We start from the raw sequence: 12,496 nt of genomic DNA, 5'->3' as shown, positions 1-12,496 counted from the left end.
TACTGTCAGGCTACTTTCCTTGACTCAGTTTCTGATTTCTCAAGACAGAAATGGTGTTCACTGTACAGCTGGACTCTTGGGCCGCATTCTGCCCTTCCTGAAGAAGCCTGTCACCAAGTTCCTCCCCAGTGCTGGCTGAGGCATGTCTCAGGGGCCAGGCATGAACATTTGCATTTGTTGTTGACAACTGTCAGCTTCTACCTCCTTCCCCTCACCACCCCTGTCTAAATGGGGTTTGTAATCCTCCTTCCCACCCACTCTCTTCACTCCCAGGGGCAAGAATGTTGACTCCTGCTCTCTGTCACCTGTCAGAATCCATCCTCCTGTCACTGGCTTATATGGACAAGTCAGCCCACTGTCACGTGACGTTGGGCTGCTAAAAACAGCTCTGGCTCCACTCTGAACGAGGGCCTGAAACAATGTCCTCCACCAAGAGAAACATAAAGGACACTTGATCATACAGTCCTTGGAATTATTTCCAGGAAACACACTCGCCGAGGCCATTCGGAGCACCCTTTCCCTGGCAGTGCACTCAGGGACGGCCAGGAGATGAGTGCATCTCTGAATTACAAGTCTTTTTCCAAAGAGCAACAGACCATGGATAACTTGGAGAAGCAACTTATCTGTCCCATCTGCCTGGAGATGTTCACGAAGCCCGTGGTCATTCTCCCCTGTCAGCACAACCTGTGCCGGAAGTGTGCCAGCGACATTTTCCAGGTAGGCTTGTTTGGGATTTGGGGGTGCAAAAGATCCCCTCCTCTCCAAATCAAGTGCTTCATATCGAAGTCGACTCCTTTAGAAAACTTTACAGGACAACATTTATTTTCAATTTAAAATACAAATCTAGTTGTATTTTAATTCTAAGAATCACATTTGTTTTTAACAAAACCAAATCATTGAATTTGTTTCAAAGTCAAAAATGAATTACTACCCAAGACACAAATGTTGGTGTTTCTGGCTGAAACTTTTGGTTATGAAAACATTGGGTGGAAAAATGCCTCGTGCTGACTTATACATTGCAGTGCCTGTGGATGAGGACTGGCTCTCTGCTCCAGGACCACTGGCACTAAAGCCCTGAGGGATTATCTTATGCCAAGCTTAAAGTGGAAGTCCATGTTGTTTGTAATCACAGAGAGTGAAAATAAGTCTCAGGAAAGCTCCCTGTGATGTGACTCAATTCCTCTTTCCTTGCTTGGCAAGAACAGGCCTCTAACCCGTATTTGCCGACAAGAGGAGGTACCACGGTGGCATCAGGGGGCCGATTCCGATGCCCCTCCTGTAGACACGAAGTGGTTCTGGACAGACACGGGGTCTATGGACTTCAGAGGAACCTGCTGGTAGAAAACATCATCGACATCTACAAGCAGGAGTCCACCAGGTAACACTCTTCCATGTGCCAAATCCTTTTGATGCTTGTTTGTATTTGTTTGTATGTTTTCAAAGGGTTGCCACACTGAATGATTGTCTACCAGAGACTGACTGTTTTATAGTAAAGGGATTTTCCAAGTCAGTCCTTCCCAATGGGACTGAGAGTCACTCATGGAAAGAGAGAAGGGAACTGGTGTTCAGCTTTGGTATCATGTAAGAATGAAGTGACTCATTAGTACTAATCCATCCCAGATGGTGATGCTGAAAGAGGCATGCAGTGGCCCTCCCCTGAAAGCCTTGTAGTACATACATTTTAGACATTTTTTGCACATTACAGATCCTTTGTATTTCCAGACCCTACATAGCAGAAAAATTCCAGTGCAAATATAAAGTTAACAGAAATGGCATCTTCCAAAATAGCCCAGTTTCTAGTTCAGACATTCTTGCCCTTAAAATTGTCTAGCTAATAATAAGAAAAACAAAATCCTCTGACATTGTCACCAGTTTGAATCTATGAGAAATTCAAAGGCAGATATCAATCCTGGCCTTTACAGACTTACAATTTAGAGACATGGCAGGGGGAAAAATTAAGTCCAGGCTGTATATTTTATTTGCTGTATACTTTTAGCATTTACTTGTTGATTGATTGTTATATACATCCATCCCTTTAAAAAAATGTTAAAGGCTTCTTATTTATGGAACCACATTGGCCATGCAGTTTCTTTCCTAGAGACAACACTGCAAAAATATATTCCTAGAAGGCACAGAGTGAAGAGCCTTTTCACAACTGTGCACATCTCAGTCCAATCCACAAAGCTCCGTAGCAATATGGAGACCCTCTAGAAATGGCCTCACTGAGATTCTTATTCAGGGTCATGTATTTATAGAACATCTGTTAGGTTTTAAGAGCCTTGTGCTTTAGAAGGAAAGCTGTTCTACAAATCTAACCTATAATTATTGTCATTATTATGGCTATTAGTTTCTGCTTGAGATTCAAAACTTAATCAGATAGTACCAGGATATAGATGGGATTGGGGAAGAAGAATGGTTGATGACTTATTGCAGAGATTGCAGCCACCTGTTTCCCTTGCTTCCAAAATCTCCTGACAAGAAAGTACTATTGTTGTTATCACATCAGAGATCTGATCTCACTGAATTTTGTTACTTAAAGTTCTTTTAAAAAATGAACCAATTAATAATCAACCAATTATTAAAATGAATTGCTATGATAGCTATTTTAGTACCTAGTACAGGAGTTGGCTTATTTTGATTAGCATGATATTCTCGCCTTACACCAGATAGTTGCTCTCTAAGCTTACATTAATAATGACATTAGTATTATTACATTAACTACATTAATTTTCTCACGGGTTGCCATAGTGGGAACTTGAAATATGAATAAAACAATACTTGTTACGAAATCCAGAGGAGAGGAGATGTTAAAACTTATGGCATTAGTAAAACCACAGAAACACTTGCTTACTTGAGCCATGAACTTGGGTTGTTGCCGCTACCAAAAATAGTGCCAAGGAACTCGGAAGCAAATTGCATGAAAGGAATGAACCAAATTTCTAAAAAAATAAGCTCATGATCAAGAATAAGTTTGCTTTTTTTGATTATCAAATTTTTTCTATGTTGTTTCTTAAACATGAGACTTGCCTTTAGGGCATTTTAACTTGGTGGCCAAACCACAAGTGGCCCAGAAGGCTTGGCCACAGGTCTGGGCATGGAGTCAGTTGTTCTCTGGAGGCTGGAAGTCTTGACAGATCAGAACTCTGAACCTCAGGGTACATTAGACAACCCTGGAATAACCTTGGATAAGAAGAGTGAAATGAGCCCGGCTGTGGCCATTGGGGACGTCAAAGGAAAGGGGAGGAGGTATCAACAATGGACCATGGTTACTGGGCAACTCTGGCCTCTTACAGAACACCTAGAGACTGTAATTCTCCACAAATCCTGGCCTTATCTAGAACAGGGCATGGTGCTAAACAAGTCTCAGTTTGGGGGTTTGGTAAAAGAAGTAATTTGGTTAATATTAAGAATAAACAGTAATAAACTTTAAAGTATAATAAGCAAAATTACTATGTGCTATGGGTCAGACACTGTTCAGGGTACTTTTTGTGTCAATCTTGTGTGATTCTTTCCTATACAATCCTGTGAGGTGATACTGCTGCTGCTGATGATGATTACTATTATTGCCCTATTAAAAGTCTTTATTATTTATTTATTTATTTTAAAGTTTGATAATTGTTTTTTTATTTGTTCTAATTAGTTATACATGACAGTAGCATGCATTTTGACACATCATATATAAATAGAGTATAATTTCTCATTCTCCTGGTTGTACATGATATAGAATTACACCAGTTATGCAGTCTTATATGCACATAGCATAGTAATGTCTGATTCAGTTCACTGTCTTCTCACTCTGTCTAATACAAAATACTTCTATTCTTCCCTAGGCCCACCCACTTATTGTGAATTAGCATTTGCATATCAGAGAAAACATCCAGCTTTTGGTTCTTTGGAATTGGTTTATTTTGCTTAACATGATATTCTCCAGTTTCATTCTTCTTAAGGCTGGGTAATATTCCATTGTGTATATATACCACATTTTCTTTATCCATTCATCTATTAAAGGGCATTAGGTGCTTCCACAGTTTAGCTATTGTGAATTGAGTTGCTATAAACATTGATGTGGCTGCATTACTATAGTATGCTGATTTTAAGTCCTTTGGGTATAGAGCGAGGAGTGGGATAGCTGGGTCAAATGGTGGTTCCATTCCAAGTTTTCTAAGGAATCTCCATACTGCTTTCCAGAGTGGTTGCACCAATTTGCAGTCCCACCAGCAATGAATGATTGTGCCTTTTCCTCCACATCTTCGCCAACACTTATTATTGTCTATATTCTTGAAAACTGCCATTCTGACTGGTGTGAGATAAAATCTTAGAGTAGTTTTGATTTGCATTTCTCTAATTACTAGAGATGTCGAACATTTTTTTATATATTTGTTGACCAAATGTATATCTTCTTCTGGAAATGTCTGTTCAGCTGCATAGCCCATTTATGATTGGCTTGTTTGGTTTTTTGATGTTAAGTTTTTTGAGTTATTTATATATCCTGGAGATTAGGGCTCTACCTGATGTGCATGTGGCAAAAATTTGCTTCCCAAATATAGGTTCTCTCTTCACCTCATTGATTGTTTCTTTTGCTGAGAAGAAGCTTTTTAGTTTGAGTCCATTACATTTATTAATTCTTGATTTTATTTCTTGTGCTTTAGGAGTCTTGTTAAGGAAGTTGGGGCCTAATCCAAAGTGATAAAGATTTGGGCCTACTTTTTCCTCTATTAGGTGCAGAGACCAGAATAGTCAAAGCCATCCTTAGCAAGAAGAGTGAAGCCAGAGGCATCAGAATACCAGACCTTAAACGATACTATAAAGCCATAGTAACAAAAACAGCATGGTGTTGGCACCAAAATAGATATGTAGATAAATGGTACAGAATGGAGGACTCAGACAAACCCACATAAATACAGTTATCTCATACTAGACAAAGGCGCCAAAAACATACATTGGAGAAAAGGTAGTCTCTTCATCAAATGGTGCTGGGGGAACTGGAAATCCATATGTAGCAAAATGAAAATAAATCCCTGTCTCTCATCATGCACAAAACTCAACTCAAAGCTCCTTGCTTCTTGAATCCATGTCTTCTTCTTTGTTAGTTTACTCTTTTGTTTTTGTGGAGCACATCCTTAAGCAATCTCTTAAAATATACACAGTCCTCTTCTTTTTAGCTTCCCTTAAATGCCTGTCTTCGGGATACCTTGTAGAGGTTCAACCGCAGCTTCGGGCTGCAGTTTCAGAATCTTTCCAGAACTCCACAGCTCAAGTCAGCTGGCTTCTTGTAGCATTCTCCCCTGTAGGCACTTAGAGCTAAGATGTAACTCAAGTAAGTCACTGTTCCCAATTTCCAACATTTGGTGACATCTCTCATTTGCCGTCATCTTGCTTACGTTTAGTCCTTTATTGATTTATACCTTTTTATTTCCTTATCTCATTTTAGGGGGATTTCATCAGGAAACATAAGTACATGCCTGGGTTCATTTTGCCATATTTAATTAGAAGACTCTTGGTCCAATTTCTAGACATAAGTAAAAACTGAGACCAGAATAGATTGAGTAACTCACCTAAGGCCACATGGAGAAGCCGAGGTAGGATTAAGCTTTAAGTTCAGTACAATCGTACTGCCTGAACCACTTCACCAAGACCAGACTCCTACCTTTCAGTAAATGCTGGTGTGGTCCCCACAGCCTCCGAGATGGGCACGAGCAGGTACAGGTTCATTGCATCTAGTTTAAACAGCATGGCTGGGAGTCCCTGCCAACATTTGACACTGACCTCTGAACCACGACTGTGAACTTGGCCACTCACCTCATAAAAATGCATTCACATCTTTATTCTGCATGCCATATTTGTCCCAAATCTGTTATTTCTTGTAAGTTGTCCAGAGGTTTTCATTGTATGCTCATTTTTAAGCCAGTGATACCCTTAGTCCTGTATTGACACCTAAACAAGAAAACCCTAATAAGGAATATGGGAAGCAGCTCTCAGCATATTGTCGCATCATGAAAAAGAAGAAATTGAATCACAAACAAAAATAAGCACATATCCTGATGACTGTTTCCACATGTTCAGTACCTCCTATCCTACATATACCTGTGCCTGTAACACCGTCTCTGGTGACAACAGAACAGCACCTGGGACACAGGCTGCCCTCAGGAAATGCTTGGGGGAGGTGAATGCAGTAGCTCTTCCTGTGCTGTTTTCTAGTAGATGTGCACCAGACTCTTGATTAGTTCACATTTATTACAAGATAGAGATACATGGGAGGGAAGGTTTTGGAGGTAGAGATGCCTTTGATCAGACAGAGACCAGTTTATCAGTCCTTATCTGTAGATAACACCCAGAGGGCTTGGTCATTTATGACTCCTCAGGATGTTGTCTGGTCTTTCCCTTTGCCAAATGGGAGCCCATGTTCCCCATGCCTTCTAGAAGCTGTGTGGTGATATGTAAAGCTCAGGGTACACTGTCCACCAGTCAGGCAAATTACCTTTTATTTTCTTATTCATTCAATAAATATTTAAGGAGCCCTCTCCTGTATGCAAGTTACTGTTCTGGGTACTGGGGAATCCAGCAAAAAAGAAGACACACCATAGCCCCTGCCCCCAAGGAGCTCACATTCTAGGGGAGGAAATAGGCCTTGAAGGGAGCGTAATCTTCCCAGTTATGGGGTTATTTTTCTTGTTTAATTCCCAAGCATATGGCCAAGTCAGGAAGTCATAGATTACTCAGGCAACACCAGTTACAACCAATAACCACTAGCTGCTAAGCTGCTATAAGACCAGACTGAAATTCTTCTTGCAAACATCAGATTCCAAAAGCTTAAAGCTGGAAGTCCATGCAATTTCCCTACCAGACATGGAGACTTCCTAACATTTAGTTGCCCCAATCCAAATACTGGACTTTTGCCTAGTGACTTATAGAGGTATACAGCAAGTTCTCCATCTTCTTCTGAGTTCTAACACTGTAGTTAAATATGCCACATATCAGCATTAATTGTTTTCAAACATTTTTATTTATGACTCACAGTTGGAAGTATGCTTTTCATTGTTAATATTGACCAATTACATATATGGATATGTATGTATATATATAATTTCATATAATGTGTTTTTGTGTGTGTGTGTGTATGCCTAAAACAAAATTTTACATATCAGTACTTATTCTTATTTCATATAATGCACAGTATTTGCTTTTCAATTTTATTTTAACTTTAGCAATGCTAGTCACAACCCCCTAAACTGATTTCATGCCCCTTAAAACCTGTAATTTTTAAGGAATGTGATTCAATAACAACTGAGAAGAAAGTAGTCCCAAATCTGAAATGCTTCTAAATATCTATGTGGTTGGGACTATTAAAAATGCTCTTGGGTTTAGAGTTAATAATTTTCATTTTTTTTTCAAATACTTATAGAAACTATTAACAGTCTTAGTCTTTACATAGAATACATCAGAACTCCTGGATTTTGTATAAGGAAGCCACATCCACACTTCCCTCTTATGTACTTCTAACTTCCAACCAGCACCTAGATTAATAATAAAAGAAAACTTTGGCTCTCCCTAGCCATCTTCTGTTTTATAGGTGGGAAAGGTATTTGCCAAGACCAGAGGCTGAAGGGCTGGGAGTGAGCTCTTCTGCTGACACAAACTTGATATTTAGCTTATCAGCAACTTCCCCTTCTTACCCATAATAGGAAAGTGTCTCATGAGAAACTTGTGAGCTCATGGGCACAGAGCTGGAGCACATTTCTGATGGCTGGCAAGGGCCCAGCATTCAACTTTCAGGAATTTCACTAGACAGTTTTAAAGCTTGAATTGAAATCAGCCATGATGGAAATACACTATGAAAATTGATAAATGCTACAAATCAGTGTCTCCAGGCCCCAATCCCCTCGACAAACTGGTTAAGAGACTTGTCAGCACCCACCACTAACTTACAGGGAAACTGAACTCCAAGCATTTGGAGTACATGAAAGAAACCCCAGCAGTCTTCTGGAATAGGGTGGCTAGGGTTCAGGGACCTGTCTCTGCTCTGATCCAATAAAAGTTGATGAACATTTATCCGCTTACTTCCTCCCAGGCCAGAAAAGAAGTCTGACCAGCCCATGTGCGAAGAACATGAAGAGGAGCGCATCAACATCTACTGTCTGAACTGTGAAGTGCCCACCTGTTCCCTCTGCAAGGTGTTTGGTGCACACAAGGATTGCCAGGTGGCACCCCTCACTCACGTGTTCCAGAGGCAGAAGGTAAAGGAGCCATTCCGGCTCTTCCTTTTCAGTCCTTTTCAAGTGTTGGTGTGGTCAGCTCTGCGCTGGGGAAGGAGTCAACCCAAGCCATGCAGGGCCACAGGGCCCTGGAGGGCATGTGCAGAGGGCCCCTCAGGGGAAGATATGGGACAGTTGGTGCACACAGAGCCTCATGTCAGATTCCCTGCAGGGTGGTAGAGAAGACCAGGGAGAACAAGGATACTGAGGTTCAGGAACAGATGCAGAAGAACAGAACCCCAGATTTTGTGCCTTTTGGAGGTTACTGAAGACGAGCATGTTAAGGGGCCAGGCCCAAGCTCAACCTGCTTACAATTATTGGAAGTTTAGATTACAGATAAGAATAAGAATAAAATAAGAATTGCATGGACCCGCCATTAGGAACTCCATAAGATAAGAAAAGGGTGGCTTTCCCCGCTTCCAGTCACAGAATACTTTTCTTCATTCACCAAGGAAAGTTCTTTTGCCCTCTGTAGATCCCAGAATAGTGACATGAAGTTACTGAACAGCTTTAAAACTTTGCCTCCTGTTGGGCTTCAGGTTGCCCAGCTTCTAAAAGCCATCCCAAGGATGGTGCATCTCCCTGCCACACCCACCCAGGCCTCCATCTCAGCCCCCTCGTTCTAACCAAATAAAGTCTCCACATCAGCTCATCACTAACCTGCCAGCCTGGTTTCATGCAGGAACTTGTGAGAACTTATCCCTCTGGTGCAGATAAAAGTGGGGTTGGAGCACTGAGACTTGCAGACACTCTTGGACTGAGAATTCGAGCAGCTCCACCTCTCGGTATCTGTCAGTTAGAATCATCAACTCCTCCTTGGTCTGTGAAGATCAGGGCTGAAATCAAATCTGGAAGTTGAACTCGTCAGGCAACACCAACTACCACCAATAACCACTAGCTGCTAAAGAAAGAGGATTTTTCACATTTATTTTGCAAATTTATTTTTCAATTTACTTTTGACTTATTCCCCCTTCTCCTCCTTTCCTCCTGCCCTACACCACCATCTTAACATTATTTCCCTCAAAGCCCTGGTGACTTGTGGGAAGGGGATAGGGACAGAAGGTGGGACTCTGTCCTGGCTGCTATTTGGTCAAACCGCTTCACTTTTACCTGATAGGATTGTGTATTAGCTTCCATTTGAAGATATGATTCTTCAGCTTTCAGATGTTTTACAACTATTGTTTTGATCCAGATCTCCCATCTTAAGTAAGAGGAAATTAGGGTCCAAGTTGAGTACATGTTTTGCCCAACTTTTTTACAGAGTTGGACCAAGCATGTAGATTTCCTATGTCACCATTCACTGCTCCCTGCAGCTCCATAGTCAGAAATGGGAAGAGGGTAAAATGTTTAGAGTTCCTCATCTTAAATATGTTATTCTCCATAGCTACAATTTCAATGTTCTTCCTGTTTTCAACAGAGTCACAGTCTCCAGTGAGAATGTGAGGAAAACTATGAAATCCCTTCCCACACAAATGCATCCCTATCTGAAGGTGGGCTTGCAAGATCAGGAGGTTCACAGGTTTCCCAAGTCTCACTGTTATTCCTTTGGAATTGCATGGACCCACCATTAGGAACTCTATAAGAACAATACTGTGACTTAATCCACACTCTCCAGTGACTAGGAAACCTGGCCCCCAAGATCTTGAGTCCCTCTTTTCTCTTCATCAGTCAGAGCTCAGTGATGGCATCGCTGTTCTTGTGGGGAGCAATGATCGAGTCCAAGGGGTGATCAGCCAGCTGGAGGACACCTGTAAAACCATTGAGGTAAGTCAGGTGACTCCCAGGGAGGTGAGCCTACAACTCCTGGGGTTTGTAGCTTCCTCAGTGCCCCAGTAGAAATCCCCATCCTGCCCTTAGTTCTTTTCTAACAGAATGGGTTCCTTCCTGATATGTCTCTGAAATGCTCACTTCCTGGCACATAAGAGAAATTGCCACATGAGTGAAAGAGGCAGATTTTACCACAATTACTCAGGTGGTTGTTGTATGTGTTGCTCTTCCTTGGTCAACTCCTTTTGAAAGATTAAGCAAGGAGAAAAACCAATTTCCAGTTCATGGAAATAAGTGTTACTGCTACTCCTGCAAACCTTCTTGGGGTAAATCCTGACAGTCTTAAGTCATACTAGTAAAATGCCTATTGTTTTACATGTATGTCTGTTAATTTTATGAATGGCATGTTGCATTTTTCTTTCTGCTTCTTTTTTTTAACCTAAGAATTATGTTCTTAAGATCCGTTCATATTACTATGAGCATGTATATTATATATCTAAATATATATTACATATTTAGACCTTTGCATTATATATATATACCTTTAAATAATAGAATTGGGGGGTTTTCTTTACATATTGCTCTATCTCACATTTTTATAAAGTAAGTCTGAAATATTTTATAACCAGTAAAATAAAAAACAAACGAATGGTACTCGCTTTATAAAGTTGCTGAGAGGAATTTAAAAAGCAGAATGCTTAGCACAGTACCTTGTATGTAATGAATGACCTGTGAAAACTCATTATTATTTTATCATTAGAAAGACCCGTTCTATTAAGAGCTGAGGGCCATTTCCTAGATGATGGCTTCAATTGTCTCATTTTAGATCTACACATCATTAAATCTCCTTTCTTCTCCACACTCACATCCTTAAAAAGACCCATGATAAATCTAGGATTCATTTATAAAGAAATGTTTTGTTCTTGGTGAAGAACTCAAAAAGAGTCAGAAATGGGCAATATCTACTTTTTCCTTTGCACTTATTTACAGTAAAGGTCAAATACAGTTTAATCAGTAGCCATGGATTAGGACAGACCACAATGAGTCTGGAGTGTTTAAGTAGGAGGCTGTTGCTTCTGAGTGAGATAATCTGCAGATCCCTGGGCCTTTTTCAGAGATGTCTGTGAGGTGGAACTGGCTTTCTGTCTGAAACTGAGAAAAACCCTGTGGGTCACATTGGAGCCTTGAGCAAATGCAAACAACTCAATTCCGGCTCCTTTAAGCCAACATCAAAGGGTGGCAAGAGATTTGACAACAGGATTTCTTCACAGTGACTGGTCAGAATCAAAGTGGGAAGCAGCTGTTTCTAATTATGCTGAGAACAAGACAAGAAGGAACAGGTTTCAAGTTAATTCAGCAGAAGGGAGTTAGGGCAGATATCAGGGAGAACTTTCCAGAAGCAAAGGTCAGGATCATTACCCCATTCTTCCTGATAATGACATTCATTACCTGTCACACTTTTATTTTCACAGCTTACTAAAGGAGGGTGTGTAATTGCTCCCTGCAAGTCTGTTTTGACCATCCCTTTTTATCTTTTTATGTTTGGGATTTTATCTTAAGGAAATAGGGAAAAAGCATAGAAAGTGTTATATATATGAATGATACATAAATATCATATATTTATATATCATTCACATATATATGTTTTACATATATAATAGGATGTATCTATATACATAATATATAAAATATATAAATAGTATAGGATGTATGCATTCCTATATAACAACATAGAATGTGTATATTTGTATCGAACCTTCTGTACAACCATGGGAGGAAAAACACCAGAAAGGCTAAGACCTTTAAATAATGGAACTGAGGGTGATTTTCAATGCCTTCTTTACATATTTCTCTATCTCACATTTTTATAAAATAAGTCTGACATATTGTATAATCAGTAAAATAAAAAACAAATGAATGGATATGGTGTGGATAAGCATGGTTCTTTCAGATCAGTGTAGGTGGCTCATCTGGAGATGCAGGGATTGTCTCAGAGCACAGTGGAGGTCTCTGACTTCCTGGTTCCAGTCCTGTTTGAAGGGCCCCTGAAGACAGGAACACCATCACAAGAGGCCACTTCATGCACCTATGGTTTCCAGTAGAGCCAAACCTGCATCCGTGAGCAAAACCTCAGAGGTTCTGCTTCTCACCAGCCTGCAAAGCAGGACAATGTAGAGCAAACCAGGTCTTTGGGCTCTGAGTGAAATGGTTCCACTTTGCTCAGCAGGTGACTTCTGTAGCAGGGATGTGGAAACAGAGCTCCCCTGTCTCCTGTTCTGTCTGGGACTGTTGTTTCTCTTCCTGGCTTTGCTCACCACCTGCCTGGAAACATTTTTTGAGAAGCTATTGGTGGTTCCTGGGGGTGGGGAGTTGTTGTTAAAGAATTCTCTTTTCTGATTGGTGAAGGACTCCTTAGGGATAGGAAATGGAGTAGCCCCTGGGGTGGGCACTGTCCTTCCATAATTACTTCATCTCT

General features: G+C 40.6%; 1 protein-coding gene across 10 annotated transcripts in view; it reads left to right on the top strand.

The window, feature by feature from the left end:
• The first annotated feature begins 382 nt into the window (after positions 1-382).
• The window catches only part of Trim55 (tripartite motif containing 55), a 52,970-nt gene continuing 40,856 nt past the window's right edge, over positions 383-12,496 (top strand). For 4 of the 10 annotated variants that reach the window (XM_046428634.2, XM_046428635.2, XM_058573988.1 and 1 more), the window contains exons 1-4: positions 383-717; positions 1,206-1,378; positions 8,069-8,234; positions 9,922-10,017. In XM_046428634.2, the coding sequence (XP_046284590.1) occupies positions 550-717; positions 1,206-1,378; positions 8,069-8,234; positions 9,922-10,017 (603 nt within the window). In that variant the 5' untranslated portion in view covers positions 383-549. The remainder of the gene's footprint in view (positions 718-1,205; positions 1,379-8,068; positions 8,235-9,921; positions 10,018-12,496) is intronic. The other 6 variants (XM_046428637.2, XM_058573990.1, XM_058573989.1 and 3 more) reach the window with 2 other exon arrangements.

Source organism: Marmota monax, unplaced genomic scaffold (genome assembly GCF_021218885.2).
Source record: "Marmota monax isolate L192 unplaced genomic scaffold, Marmota_monax_Labrador192_F-V1.1 WCK01_AAM20220418_F8-fsc00044, whole genome shotgun sequence".
Lineage (NCBI taxonomy): Eukaryota > Metazoa > Chordata > Mammalia > Rodentia > Sciuridae > Marmota > Marmota monax.
This window is presented reverse-complemented; position numbering and strand designations above follow the sequence as displayed.